Here is a 16665-nt window from a genome sequence, read left to right on the forward strand (position 1 = left end):
GCGCACAACTCTGTGATGCAGCCACTGAAGAAAAATGAGAATAAAATAATATAGATTGAATCAAACCGCTGCATGCTGATTTCTTAATGATGGTGAGACACCTGGGGCAATTGCCAACTCCCAATGACCATCTCTATGTTTAGCAAGTCCAATGCACTTGCCAATGGCTGCACACACAAGTAAAAAATATTCTCAGAAAAGTATAGGAAGAAATAATTCAGCCGCAACAAATAATTGTCATTGAATAGGAATGCAGTTAGAGTGGTCTAAATAACTCAAAGAAGTCCAATAGTTTATGAATGTTTCTCATCATTTAGATTCAAACATCAATATGAAAAACATTCAATTAACTATTAACAGATTTTGTTCTATTATGGACCAGTTTCACATGACAAAGAAATTATATAAAAAGAAAAAGTGTTATAGATATAATTAATATAATAAAACTAAAATCAATGAATTTGAATGCTATTAATTCTCTGGCTGCTAGGTCCACAGATTTTTCCACAAAATCAGAGCTCTAAATTGACAAATGGAGAAGAGCTCAAAATTCATACTATTAAAAATACTGTCGAAAATTTCTAACCCTGTTATTCAAGTTTTATTAATAAAGAATTATTGCTCCCACATTATCATTTCACTATTTGTTATTGTCTTCTACACACCAAACAAATGCACGTATGAGGAGTTATAAGCATAATTCACATTGTTATAATTGGAGGCAGAGAAGATAAACCACAGTGATTATAGATTAGAACAATCAGGATATGAAAAATAACCTTTGTCTTCACATTTTACACATGTTATCTGCTTGACCTGTGATTCAGTGTGATCAAGTGTTTCAAATAAATCCTTAACAGGCTTCGTACCAAGTAATCCCTCTTCTCTAATAGACTTGGTTCCTTTGCAGGTGGAGCAAGCCAATCGCCTCATGTTGCCACATCTCTTGCACATCCTCCAATGAACTGCAAATAAAAGATTGCAGTTTGTGTCAATAAAGGGAGGATATCGTAAAAGAGAAAGCACAATGCCTCACTGCAGAGTTTGTTTACAACATTTTTCTCCTTATAGTTCAGCAGAATCTACTATTTTACTCGTGGTTCTAGCAAACAATTCCCGAAATTCATCACAATGTATAATAGTATCTAAACCTCCTGCAGAACATCCAGATACAAGAGCCTGAAAAAGATAAAAACAGAGATGATATCAAAATGAAAAGGGTGGGAAAGGAGAACAAAGTAACAAAATCAATGGGATCTTTTTTTCGTTTTTGTTTTGATTTCATTTGGTTTATGTTTTCACTTTTGCTTTGATTTTATTTGATTTTAGGTCATTTGAGTTTTTGGTTTAATTTTTGAAGAAAAATATGTTGGAGTGTGGCAACTAATTTTCAAAAATTGACGGAAGCAATTTGAGTTGAAGCTTGATTATATGAAATGCTAGTGTCAATGAGCTTACACTCAAGGATTTTGTTTTACACATTGACTAACATGATACTGGTTACTTTTAATTGAGATTCTTTGCGGGCATAATAGTTGTTAGGTTAGGAACGTGTTGAGTAGAAATGTAAGGTTAGGAAAAGATTGGTACCTAAAGTATTAGGTTGGTGTAGGGTGCTCTTTTAGTAGTAGATGTTTCTCAGGTAAGATTGGTACACAACAAACCAATGAATCATAGTAAAATTGAAACTGAAATGATTGAACAAAATTGAATTATAGTCATCTAGTTAAAACTAAATTTTCTCTGATGTTTTTGAATAACTATATGAATTGTTTGAACTATTACCAATGGACATAAGATTATGAAATTGAAGTAGTTTTACTTCAAGAAATAAAGAGTTTTTCTTTTATGTACCTTGTTACCAACCAAAAAAGGTTAGATCTCATTGGCTTTGTTTTAGATAAATATTCTCCTCCATATTTTTTTTTCTGGCACCTATTTTTCTTACATTTTTGTAGATTTAATTCTAGGATGTCTAACTACTTATGTTATAGAACTTTGGCACAATGCACACTTTAAACATAAAACGGAATAGATAAATTATGATGTGCTTTTATATGAAAAAAGAACTAATCTTAAGTAGTTATTTATGGCACAAAAGTTCACGATAAGTAAAGCAACACAGGTTCTTATTTAGTAGTATCTAAGCTAAACACCAAGGGAGACCTTACAGCTATAGTTATCGCTAGATCAGATAAAACACTTTGTGGTCTAATAAAACTAAAACAATAACTATAGCGATCTAGCGATAACTATTGTTTTAGTTTTATTAGATCAGACCACAAACTGTTTTATCTGATCTAGCGACAACTATAGCTGTAAGGTCTCTCTTGGTGTTTAGCTTAGATACTACTAAATAAGAACATGTGTTGCTTTACTTATCGTGAACTTTTGTGCCATAAATAACTACTTAAGATTAGTTCTTTTTTCATATAAAATCACATCAGAATTTATCTATTTTGTTTTATGTTTAAAGTGTGCATTGTGCCAAAGTTCTATCTTTTACATTGAATACAAATGCATGAATTGATTTATTTTATAGAGAACATAATTAGTTAGACATCCTAGAATTAAATCTACAGAAATGTAAGAAAAATAGGAGCTAGAAAAAAATATATGGAGGAGAATATTTATCTAAAACAAAGCCAATGAGATCTGACCTTTTTTGGTTGGTAACAAGGTACATAAAAGAAAAACTCTTTATTTCTTGAAGTAAAACTACTTCAATTTCATAATCTTATGTCCATTGGTAATAGTTCAAACAATTCATATAGTTATTCAAAAACAATTCAGAGAAAATTTAGTTTTAATTAGATGACTATAATTCAATTTTGTTCAATCATTTCAGTTTCAATTTTACTATGATTCATTGATTTGTTGTGTTTTCAGTGTCTTGGCCGGTTGAATGGGAGATCTATGGAACAATCTATGGTATGGAATTATGAACAAAATTAAAAATCAGTGCGACAATATTATTTTGCATAAGTTGTTGGCATGCCTGGGATTGATTGGGCATAGGAATAGAATGTTGTTGCCCAGGATTGTGAACTTGAGATGGAATTACAAGCCCTATTAAATAAACATTGATTGGCTAAGACAAACAAACCCACAAAAAGCTTAAGATATAACATCAAGATCCAAATGAATGTTAACAACACACAATTGGAATTTTGCAACCTAACAAGAAGTTGAAGTTACCAAAAAGCTATTAAGCAAGCAAGAAAGGTCCAAATAAAAGAAAGCAATTGTATGAACAAGCAAAACTACCTGTAATAAAGGATACAAGCTGGCCTTCAGAGGGAATAAAAAGTTAACAATGTGGTTCAAGCTTTTTGAACTTTCAAAAATTAAGCATTTCATCACATTTTTCCTTTTTGTGTAATTTGTATTGTCCATTCACAATTAGATTGATTTTTGTTAGGGATCCAACAAAAATGGATGAAATAAAGCCAATATTATTATTCAAAAATGTATCAGAAATACAGTAGGGTTAACAATCCTACTGACACAGAGCAAGCTCCTTCAAGGAAACAACATTCCCACTCCTAACCAGATTTTTTTCTCTCCCCACTACCTCTTATTTTACTTCCTTATATTCTCCCTATCCCTCCTCTCATTCCTTAATTGATTCGGTTACATCTTTTGCCACCACAACACTACTCTTCACACCCTTTTTTCTCCTTTCATGCACTCTATAAACCTTGTGCTTACTGTGAGTGTCTAGGCCCACCTTCCTTGCCCTAACAATTTTGGTCAAACGGTTACCCAACCAACACCTAGATTTGTAATTTCAATGTGCCCTTTTTGGTCGAAGCTTAAACTCAAGATTAACAAAAGATTCATGATGTAGGATACAACACTTGTATCCTTTACCTTTTGGCAATCAATCACTTAGTTCAAATCCACATACAATCTAATCCAATAAAAAAAAAAAAACATACATGTATTTGGTGTTCAAATTCAAACCAAACATTTAAAAATAAATTTCACTTTAGATACGAAAGTCGGCATGGCAAAAAGCAGGAATGGCAAAGGAAACCAAAATTACAAGTCCACAACGGATTTAGATAGAGACATTGCAATGTTCTTAACAGATAAATTTAAAAGGTTGATATCAATGGAAAAGTTTAAAAGGAACATTTTTTCAAAAACAACTACCAGGATCATATGTAACACTAGCAGACAAAAATCAAATGTTAACAATACTTCGCACCAATAGGACACAAGACAGTCCCAACAACTTATGTTGAACTTGAGACAACTCCAAGTCAAATCACGTTAGAATGTGAATATAGCCACTATGCCAAAGTCATAAAAAGCTAACCTGGATCGGGAGGTTTATTACTTGGACCACCTTGATTTGGAGCGTTGGCCATGCCGCCCTGGGATTTAGTCTCCATTGTAAGCATCTTCAATGATATTTTCCGTAGATAATCAGACTGAAATAAGGAAATATCCCATTAAACCATCAATCTTTCATATTGAATGTAATTGTAAACATAATCACAAATTGATAAATCTATAATCAAATATGTACTTGGCTTGTTGCAGCACTAAAAATCTTCTCTTCAAACCTTTGAGCAATCTTCTGAAGTTCATGCAATCCCTATTAACCAGAAACAGAAAGATGTCTTTTTAACGGTCCATTCTATAGAAGATGAAGAAAAGCGATTCAATAACTAAATAATACAAATTATAGAAAACTTATGGTCAATAGACAATCCCATAATGTTATAAGCTCGTTAAAATGTAAGAAATACCTTACTGAAATCATACACATATTCAAAACAAAACAAATACAGTAGAATGGATATCAGAAATGGAGTGCAAGCAACAAATTTAAATTTAAATTTTCGAATCTCCCTCTCTTTTTCCTGTAATATTCTCAGCCAAGGCTAGCATGAGTGGTTAAGTATAGCAATGCCTTTCTTTCGAAAATAACTTCTGAAATATATGAAAAATTGAGAGTTTGAAGCAGCTGTGAGAGTAGTTCTCAACCATGAGTTTTATCTTGATTTTTAGTAGTCCAAGTGATTACTCTTCCTTGTTGCTTATCATGAAGATGAAGATGCAACTTCAAATTCAAGTAGCATACCAGTTTCTTCTACCATTTAAGTATTCTCCTCGTCCACCTTTTCTCCATTAATTTGTGTTCATGTCCTTGTGCTCTATAATTTTTAGTTCAACTCTATCCTAATCCATTTCTATCCATAGTTATGTTCTTGTTAATGATTTTATTTGGCTAGCTTGAATTCTACATTGTTCTAGTATAGAATTCTAGATCCTACACTTGTTCTTGTTCTATATTGATCTTGTGATTAGAGTCATTGATTCAAGCCTCTCAAGAAATGATTTCCAGTTTTAATGCAAGGATAAGATTCAACTCCAATTGTTGTCTTGTTTCGTATGCATTTAAGTTTCCTTTGCATATATGAACTCTATCAAAAACTATAAGAGAAAAAAAAATCTACTAATAGTACTATAGTTTTCCACTAAATATCCATCAGCGACACATTCTCTATGAAGAGAAAATATGTATAAGCTATTTAAGAGCAAAATACACAATCCTAAATCTAGTATGCAAAGAAAAACATGCTCCTCTGTGAAAATAATGGCAGTAACCTCCAACCAAACACACCAAATGAGAGTAATGATAGTGCGTGAAAAATAATAACAGCAAATAGAAAAAATAAACTCAGCTCTCCTCCCTTAAGATATCTAAATATGCACCCACAATAGCAAAAGTTCATTCTAACACATTCTGCAATAACACCAAAAATTGAAAAACTTTCTATTTTTCGGTGATATCATGGTCAACACCAAAGTATGACTACTCCAAAGTTGTTAAACTCTAGTTACTACCTAGAATCAAGAGGGAATGGAAAGCTAGAAACTCGAATCATAAGATCTTAAATTTCAACCTAATAATAATTATAAATAATACATATGCATAAAAAGAACATAGATAAAGAAAAAAAACTCACATCATTAGAAAAACTTAAATTGAAAATTCATAATCATAAATGTATAGACAACTAGAGAGAGAAATAAAATTTTTAACATGATAGAAATAATTCAAAACAATTCATAAAAGTTAATAATTTCAACCTGGTAAATCACATCACCAGAGTGATCCTACCCTCAATAAGTTCAGCTTGCGCAGGACCTTTGACATGTAAAATGATACGATCTTACAAGGCACAAATGATTTTAACAAAATTGTCCCACTAACACATCAATGAGCATGTGCAACGCTGACATGCTAAACCTCATCCCTACACTTTAATCATGACATTAAAATCAATAATAAAAGAAATATTTTATTAAATATTCGTTTGAAGGAAAAATGAACCCATTTAATTATTTTGTTAACCTAATCGCCAGACATTCGAGCATATATTTCATATCTTTTTGCATCAGAGGATTACAATTACACAATATGACGCTGTTATTGATGCTCTTTCATATACATTCATTTATCGACCAGAGTCCGCACGGAAAAATCTATGAAATTATGAACAAAAGTAAAAATCAGTGCGACAATATTACGACTAAATCTTACATTCTGTTGACAATTCTTTGGCGTGACTCTTGCTGCAGTCCACCTCTCCAATCAATGGTATCCATATTGGCTTCAGTACCTTGATTAGGTCTCCAATTATTGTTATCCATCTAATCTTGATAAACTGAAAAACGAAAAACGGACTATTCTTGTCAAATTGAATTCCTAAAGGAAAGAAAGTGCAAAAGATGAATATAAATGTATGAAATATTATGAATATAATCCAAGATAACCCATATAAATAAATGGTTTTCAACCGTCCATCAATAGATTGTATAGTCAAGAAAGCCGTTAAACAACAAAACAAAACGTTATAAAAACCTAGGTTTATAAGATGCACGCAAACACATTAAATTACATAAAGTATTTCCTCAATCTTGTCCATATTAGTTGTCATGTTCTCATATGTCAAAGATCGATTCAAACGAAACATTCTCATACTCGAAGATCGATTCAAAGAAACGCTCCTCTTTTCTACTTGATATTTGGATTAAAGAGCTATCCATGACTGTGGAGCCAATAATCATCTTTCAACGATAAGAGAGAAAGAAAGAAAAAAGAAATCCAATATTAGAAAACGGACCTGATGGTGGTGGCCATTTTCATGCGATTCGTCGATTTGTGGGCAGTGTTACAGATTTACAGATTGCGTGTCTGACTCCTTCGACTGTATTGTAGGTAACTTAGAGGTAAAGAAACAATTTCGAATTATTATTATTATTATTATTATTATTATTATAAAGCCTTCTAACTTCTCAATATTTTATTACATATAAAATATAATACGGACAATAAAATCGTATTTAAACAGTTAAGATTAATAAAAAATTAAAAGTATACATTACTTCTTTAACTGGTTGATTAATTATTATTAATGTATGACTATATTATATTAACTATTGAGTATGTGTATTTATAATGTATGAGTTTTTAGTTTTCCATATTTATTTTAACTTTGTGAATACAAAATGTGGCTGGAATTGAGAAATTACATTGCTTTATTATATTATTTTGAAATGAGATATTATATTTCTACTCATATAAAATTTAACTATTTTTGCATTTGTATCATCATGTTATTGTATTTTATTTCACCAAAATATATAAATTCGTTAAAATTTGTAAATATCTACGATTGGAAGTCAAGGAAATTTATTTTTTCTCAATAATATTTAAAATAGTAAAAAGAAAACTGTATTAGGTGTGTATTTTTATTAAATCACGGGAAGAATCATTGAATCATTTAAATCACTAACACTACGTTTCACTTCCGGTCATTTGCGGTTAAAAATGATTATGAGCAACAAATTTGTAGGTGATATTTGGTATCATATATGCATATTTGAAGGTGAGAGAAATAATACTTTAGTCACATGGTAAATTTTTTCAATCTCATTTGAGATGAGTTATTTGAAAGTGTGATACACGAGTTTTGATAATAATACTTTTGTTTAAATCACGGTATTTTCACATGAATGCACTATTATAGGAGGTGTTGTAAACTTCCATGGTAATCGAACAATGTGGTTGGATAATGCATGGTTCGGGTTATTACGGTGAGAATCGATTATGTTGTGGTTGAATCGATTATATAACAAAACAAAGAAAAAGTAATCGATTTCACATGTATGAGAATAGGTTCTTGCTGGAACCGATTTTGGTGTATGAAATTATTTTTAACCTTGTTTTTTGTGTTGCATTAATAATGCACGGATTGTACAAAGAATAACAATTATAATTAACATTTTGGCAGAGGCATGGAAACAATATGCACTGAATCTTTTTAAAAACAAATCATATTTCTTATTGAATCATAATCTCAATAACTTTTTTTCCTAAATTCACTTATTTTTATCTTAAATTCTCTCGATTTCACCTTCAAAATTCTTAAAAATTTTAAAATCTACTTACTTTTATCTCAAATTCTTTCAATTTCACCTCCAAAATTCTTAAAAAAACACAAATTTAATCATCAAATTCTTTCAATCCATGGACTCACGCTCCCTCTCATTTAAATCATCTTCAAAATTATCAAATATTTTTACACATGAACACCTATAAGATATGTTATTATTTCTCATATCTCATATTTCGTGTTATACTCTATTTTTATCTCATCTTTTTATGTATTTCTTATCTCACTTTTTTGTGTAAATGTGATTAAGAAGATGTTTTTCTTTACCTACTTTCATATCTACTCCTTAAGGCAATTAGTATGATTGATGTCAACAATAGGTTTGTTAGTGTTTTAATCATAAATGTTCAATATCATGTCAGAATTCATAATTTGATTTCAGATATAAATGGAAGAATCGAAGACAAAAATCATGGTTAGTCTAAACACGATAAAAGAAAAATAAAACAAATATAATTATATGGATAATATGTTTGATTTATATGGATAAGCAAAATCTATTATGAATCTTTTAGATTATTTTTAGGTCGGTGGAAGTATGATCGAGTATCTTTAGGACTTTAACGTGTAACTTTATAAATTTAAAATTTGAGTTTTTTTTTTTAAATTATTCTTTTGGTCACTCTTTCTGTCAAGTAGTGTCAAATTGGTCTTTTAATTTTTTATTTGTCTTAATTTGGTATTTGATTTTTTAAAAAATAATTCAACTTGATCATTGTTATCAATTTTGACCAAACGATGTTAAAGTCAATTTTACGTGTAAATTTGTGATATTTTTTATTTGATAGATATTTTTGTATTTTATTTTTATTTTTGTATACATGACACTTCACAAATGGTCTTGACTCGAAGAGGGAGTCGATTCACGTATTTCACCATTTCCCGAGTTATTATTGTCTTTCCCCAGTTTAAGGTTATGGGTTCTTTCTTTATTACGAAAGTCCCGGTGTGAAGTCCTCTCCTGATTTGACTCTAGTAAAGTGTCAAGTGTCAAAATGATTCAACTTCTTTAGTTCTAATTTAGTCTCATTTTTTTTTTTTGTAAAAATGAAGCACTATTGTCTCTCTTAAATTGAGACTCAATTTTAATAAATCTAAATCATTTTGACACGTAACACAAGTGTGAAGTAACATGTGTAAAAAAAATAAAAAACAAAATTTATTTAAAAAAATTTAAAATATCCAAAAAACTGTAAATTGACACGTAACATTAACTTTAACCTTATTTGGTTAAACTAATAGCAATGATCAAATTGAATCATCTTTAAGAAAATTAGAACCAAATTAAAACAAAAAAGAAAAAAAAAAACTAAAAGACCAATTTGACACTACTTGCCAAAAGTAAGAATAAAAGAGTAATTTAACTTTTATTAACAAAAAAAATATATGTAATCCAAGAGTCTTGCAGTGGAAATTTGCAAAGGATGTTTGTCGAAGGCTAAAATTATTTAATGACATCACAAAAATCATTTCTGGCTCCAAATACCCAACTGCCAACATCTTTTTCCCAAAGATTTGTGAGATCAAGATTGCAATAAATGATTGGGTTAAATCTCCTGAGATAACCATTCAAAATATGGCAATACAAATGTTAAAGAAATTTGAAAGTTACTGGAGTGTTATTCATGATATATTGGCAATTGCTTCAGTTTTAGATCCAAGGTACAAGATGGACATGTTAGAATATTATTTTTATAAATTGTATGGTAATGATTTTGATCTGAAACTTAGTAGGATTCGTCAAATGTGCTATGATTTGGTTTTGGAATATCAATCAAAAAAGAATGAAACTTCTTCTTATAGAGCTACATCATTGGAGTTGGGAAAGGATGTTGATAATGATGCGAATGAATTTTTAGAGTTTATGGCAAAAAAGAAAAAATCTAGAACTACAGTTATGAAAACAGAGTTGGATTATTACTTGGAAGAAGATAATTTGCCGGTTACACAAGAATTTGATATCCTATCATGGTGGAAAACAAATGGGTTAAAGTTTCCAACCCTTCAAGCAATTGCAAGGGATGTTTTAGCTATTCCAATAACAACTGTAGCTTCTGAATCTGCTTTTAGTACTGGTGGTCAGATATTAACTTCTCACCGTAGTAGACTTCATCATATTACTATAGAGGCTTTGATGTGTACAAGAAGTTGGATATGGAACTCAAACCATCTAGGTAAGTTACTCAAATTTATTAATATTTTTTGTTAGTATTTTTTGTGAATTCTCATCTAATATTCTACATTTGGTGTTTGTAGGTGTTAAAAAATTAAAAGGAAAAGATGTTCTCATGAGTGAAAATGAATCTGATGAAGAAGGTACATTATATTCTAGTAATTAAAATTTTCAATTTCAATTATTATATCATATCTAATTTTTCATTTTTTTTCTATGTGTAGGTGGATCGAATGCAAATGAAACCACTGATCATTTGTAAAATTAATAAATATTTTGGTTATTATAAAATTTTAGTAATGTGTAATTTTTTAGCTTTTATATAATTATTTGAATTTTATTTAGTTGTTATTTGATACTTTAATTTGAGATTTATACTATTATAATATTTTTCTTAATATTTGACATCATGAAAATCAAAAAGAGTATGTTATTTTAATATTGAATATTTTGATAGTATCATGATTCCGTTGGTGTGATTTTTAAATTTTTTTTATAAAAAATATTTAATTGATATATGGAACAATAAAAAAATGGGTATGGGTATGGGTATAAGAAAATACCCGTTACCCGGTGGGGATGGGGATGGGTCAAAAGTTGTATACCCGTTGGGTTTGGGGATGGGGATGAGGATGAATTTTTATTATGGGGATGGGGATGGGATCATGATACCCGTACCCGCCCCGCCCCGTTGCCATCCCTATCCAAGACATTGTCTGGTCCGTGTAATTCATAAATGTTTAAAAAATGTTTCAAATCCTATAATTTAGGATATTAAATATTAATGTTTTTATATTTTTAGAATTATAATAATTGCAAATTTGTATAAATTATATTTTAAATTATATATCCTAAAATAGAAAATAAATAATATATTTTGAATTACATAATTTGAAATATATATTTATATTTCAGAGTACAGATTTTCATTAAAGATTATTATATTATGAATTGTAAAATAATATAAATTTATATTCTAAAATATATAATTCACAATATTAATTTATAAATTATACATTTTAAGTCCTAGGATGTGTTTTCTTAGGGATGGCAATTAGGGCTTGGCCCGCGGGCCCGGCCCGCAGGCCCGCAAAAAAAACGCGGGGCGGGCCAGGATATTGAGCCCGCAGGCCCGCGCGGGCTCGGCCCGCATAGGTCCGCGGCCCGCAAGCCCGCATAAAATTTAAAAAAAAAAAAACTTGTACTTGTGTATATTAATTACTTCTTTTATGGACTCTTGCATTAATATTTCAAATTCTTGTATAATTGGAAAAGACAAGTATTATGTAATTTTTAATGTGCTAAAATTTAAAGAATACATTGTGTATGTCATAGTATGAATATGATGAAAATGTTGAATTATCAATTTATCATATAATTCCCCAAAGTCTTTACTTAATTTTGTGAACTTCTTAAAGTTTCCCAATTTATAAACATTGAAAGTTTTATCATAAAAAAAATAAATAAATTAAAAAATTAAAAATAAAAAAAAGCGGGCCGGCCCGCGGGCCCGCGGGCCAACGTGTATGCGGGGCGGGCCAGAGTATGCGGCCCGCATAAAATGTGCGGGGCGGGGCGGGCCTTATGCGGGGCGGGCCTAAACGGGGCGGGCCGGCCCGCATTGCCACCCCTATGTTTTCTTTTAAAGATGAATTTAAGGGGATAAAAAGAGGAAAGTGTGGTTGTTTGTTTAAAATAATAAAGAAGTGAAAATGAATAGATTTGAAGATAAAGTTTGTGAAGTGTGTGAATGATTGGATAGATGTAATAAATATGAAATAATATTTTAATAGATAAAATTGTTAGATTATAGTTTTATCCCTATAATTAAAATTAGTATAAAATAAAATATAATAATAATTATTATTTTTAATATTATTAATATTATTATTAGTTTTATTATTATTAATATTATTAGTTTTAATATTATTATTATATTTGCAATGTTATTATTATGATAATTAATATTACTATTATTATTAATTATTCACAAGGTTTAATAACAATAATTATTATTAATTTTTAAAATAATTTTAATTATTAATTTGTGCATATTATATTTAAGTAACAACATTTTTATACATTTTTTTTTCATAAGTGCATAACATAAGATCCGGAAAAAAAATCAAACAACATTAATAAAAGGTACACTAATTGAAAGTTCATAATTGAAATAACAATACTTGTTCTAAGACATTCAACTTATTTTAATTTTTTCAATTTGTGTATTTAATAAATTGTAAAATTTTAGTTTAAATTCTACAACAAGTATTTATTTATTTTCTATCTTTATTTCAATATTATTTTGTTAGTTGGTGTTTGACATATTATTACATTTTTTTTTTAATTTTTCAACTTGATTTTTTATCATAATAATTATTATATCTTTTATTATTAGAAAAAAAAATGGGTTAAATATGTTTTTGGTCCCTCAAGTTTAAGTGAATTTTGGAATTAGTCCCTCATCAAAATTTTATACCAATTTAGTCATTCATCTTTCAAAATGCGTGAATTTAGTCCTTTTAACCAAATTTTGTTAAGTTCATCTGACGTTTCAAGCACATTTCATGATAGTATTTAAGTTAACATTGAAGCAAAAATGTGTCAAACAGTGTAAATAATTAAAATACTATAATGAAATGCGCTTGAAACGTCATATAAACTTAACAAAATTTGGTTAAAAGGACTAAATTCACGCATTTTGAAAGATGAAGGACAAAATTGGTCAAAAGTTTCGATAAGGGACTAATTCCAAATTTTGCTGAAACTTGAGGGACCAGAAACATATTTAACCCAAAAAAATTATATATTACTCTTCAATACTTTACATATAACTAAAGTTTCAAATTAATAAAAAAAAAGTATATATGTTATTATATGTTATACTTACATATAACAAGAAAAAAAATATACTTAGCTTTTTTGATAATTTAGTGTATAACATATATTTTAAATATATTTTTTTTTATAAATAAAGGAATACTGTTAACAAAAAATTATTTTGCAGTCATATGTAAATGTTGTGGGCAAAAACGTCAAAAGTCATGTAATAACATGTCTTTTCTTTCTCGTCTTTCTAAGATTAGAGATGAAAATCTATCCTTCCTCATCTCTTTTTCAAATTCATCTTCCAAAATCAACTCAGATTCTTTAAAACAAACACTAAGGTATCTCTTAAATTCATCTTCGCAAATAATACATCTCTTACAACAAATACACACTTAAGAAAGGTGAAAGGGGGATGGATTACAAATTTTGACTTTTCGGGTAATTGTTACCCAACAAATTTTCTTTTTTTATGATTTTTTAAAATTATCTTCTAAATCTATATTTAATAATGCAATTATTTTATTAACTTTTAATAAATTAACCGGTGTTTTTAATTAAAAGATTAAAATAATAATAATTTTTAATTTTTCATGTTAAATTATTTTGATTGGATCGTATAATCTCTTACAAAAACAATCAAATAAATAATTTTTTAAACTATTTTTTATTTTGTAAAAAAAAGATCTAAAGTTAACTAGAAAAAAATAAAGGTAAATGAACTAAAAATACCAATTCATCCCTATTAAATTATCAATTCATCCTATCAAATTATGACAGTTGGTGAGACTTTATCATTCTATTTTAGGTTTCAATTATAATTAACGATGTTCAAAAACTATTAATTAATCTCTCAATGAAAAATATTACTAATGGAACAACTATTAATAAAGGACACAATAGGATTGGTAGAACAAGTTACACACATGGCAATAAGGGTAAGTATATATGTTTTATATATGGTAAAGTTTTAGCAGTTAATATTATAAGGAATTTTTAAGTGAGACGAATTCGAGGACAAATTCTCTTTAGTAAGGAGGGTACGATAGAGGACTATCTCTTAAACTTTAAGTTATATGAATTTGGGGACAAATTCTCTTTAATAAGGAGGGTATGGTAGATGAATATCTCCTAAACATGTATAAGAACAACTTTGTAAAAGAACATTTGCAATTTAAAGAATTTATGACAAGGTCGAAGATCAAAACATATCTTCTTGAAGCTTATTATGTTTCATGGATGAGAAAACTTAAAACAACATGAAGATCATGAGCACATTTGGAAAAGTTGTTAGAAATATTAATTTATGTTTCTATGTTTTTTTTGACTTTTGGCTTTCTTCTAGAAATTAGTTTATATTTTTAGGCTTTTTGTTTTCTTTTAGAGTTTATAGATTTTCTTATACTTAGTGCCTATATATAGAGATACCAAAAATTAATGTAGACACTTTTAGTTATATATTAAATTTTATTTCATTAAAGGGAGAATTATCTTTGTTTTGGGCTTTGACCTTAGGTTCTTATGAAATATTAACATCTTTGTGGCGAATCTTTACTTAACTTATCAATTTACTAGATTGTGGCGTCATCCATTATTATCTTATATCGCATTCTTCTCTGATTTATTTTTATTATGTCTTTGGAAGATTCAAATTCGAAAATAATTGTACTTTTTCCTAATAGTATCAGATATTATTCTCATTCGAAAATATCAAACATGTGTTTGACTATCTTAAATATTTTTTAAACATAATTCAGGCTCAATTTTGTTCCAAGAGAAAAAAAAATACAAAGTATATTTTATGTATATCAATATTTATCAACCTACTAAGCTTTCCCTTACTCCTCTCCTTCACATATTTTTATTTAACCAACCATCATACACATATTTTGGTGCTTGAGTATAAAGTAATCATCTACTCAAAATATTTTTTTAAGACTATTTTTTGTTTTACCCATACCCATCTACATAGTAAATCAATACAACAATATAAAATTATATAAAACATTTAGTTGTTGGACTTGTCACCAAAGTGTTTAACCTATTTAGGAATATAAAACACAAGCATATATCTTCCATCACAACCACATTTCCTCAATTTCGATAATTAATAAAATGTATGTGACTCGAAATTGAACTTTTATATTACTAGTAATTTTTTGGAAAGAAGACTCATTAGATAGATGTGACATATGAGTTCAACCTATATAAAAATTAACGGTACTTATAATTTAAAACATGAATACAACGATTTTATAGTTCTTATGTGGTGTTAAATTTTTTCATCCCCAATTTTTTTTTTGAATTTTTTTTATATATTTATATATTTTTTAAAATTATATTTATATATTTTTTAAAATTATATTTATATATTATTTATATTAAGTTTATATTATAAAAAATTATAATAAAAGATGAAATAAAAAAAATTAATGGAGACATTGATTTATAAAAGATATTAGAGTTTTTTTTTTTTTGGCTATAAGATATTTCTACCATGTAAATTATCATGGAAGTGTGTGAAAAGAAATAAATACAAAGAGATGGATTGAGAAATAGAGGTTGAGAAATAGAGGTTGAGAAACACATAGATTGAGATTGAAGTATACATTCTTGCATGATCTCTCACATATAAAGATTAGTATCTTATTATGATTCATGTATATTAAATTTATGATTCTTGTTAGGATGTTTCTTCCAAATTAAGTTTATCTCAAATTAATATAAACCCTAATTATGATTTTAAGGATTTTTTTTATGAAATTTGTATGAACCCTAATTATATATTTTCCCAAATTATTATAACTCTTAATTATGAAATTTAGGAATTTTGTGTTCTTCCGTGCCTATGGTAATTTTTTGTAAGTTTTGAATTTATACAATGTTGCTTATTTAATTAAAGTGGTATGAGTTTTGTTATGTTTTATACTGTGATAATTGTGATTTGTGAATATAAATTTTATTTTTTCTACATAAGCGAGAGGTGATAAATTTACATTAGAAAGATTATAATAAAAAGTAAAAAAATTGATTCTTTTTTTTAAAGAGGAAGGTTTGTGATAAAGATGAAAAAAATGCATTTACTTTAACTAAACTTGAGAAATTTAATGAAAACCAAGAATTCAAGACAATAAAAAAACAAATCTCTAAAGTTCTTAGAGTTACATATAATGAATTTAAAAATTCATT

The 16665-nt window shown here is 28.4% G+C and overlaps 1 protein-coding gene across 9 annotated transcripts in view; it reads right to left on the reverse strand.

Moving 5' to 3' along the window:
• The window catches only part of LOC114176211 (uncharacterized), a 33714-nt gene extending 26452 nt beyond the window's left edge, over nucleotides 1-7262 (reverse strand). For 6 of the 9 annotated variants that reach the window (XM_085671319.1, XM_085671316.1, XM_085671324.1 and 3 more), the window contains exons 1-6: nucleotides 7146-7262; nucleotides 6563-6686; nucleotides 4538-4606; nucleotides 4325-4439; nucleotides 780-965; nucleotides 67-167 (exon numbers count right to left, since the gene is read on the reverse strand). In XM_085671319.1, coding sequence (XP_085527445.1) covers nucleotides 67-167; nucleotides 780-965; nucleotides 4325-4409 — 372 coding nt within the window. In that variant the 5' untranslated portion in view covers nucleotides 4410-4439; nucleotides 4538-4606; nucleotides 6563-6686; nucleotides 7146-7262. The other 3 variants (XM_085671320.1, XM_085671318.1, XM_085671317.1) reach the window with 3 other exon arrangements.
• Between the last annotated feature and the right edge of the window lie 9403 nt (nucleotides 7263-16665).

The sequence above is a fragment of the Vigna unguiculata genome, chromosome 3 (assembly GCF_037176805.1).
Source record: "Vigna unguiculata cultivar grain cowpea cultivar isolate G323 ecotype 2 chromosome 3, ASM3717680v1, whole genome shotgun sequence".
Taxonomy (NCBI): Eukaryota; Viridiplantae; Streptophyta; class Magnoliopsida; order Fabales; family Fabaceae; genus Vigna; species Vigna unguiculata.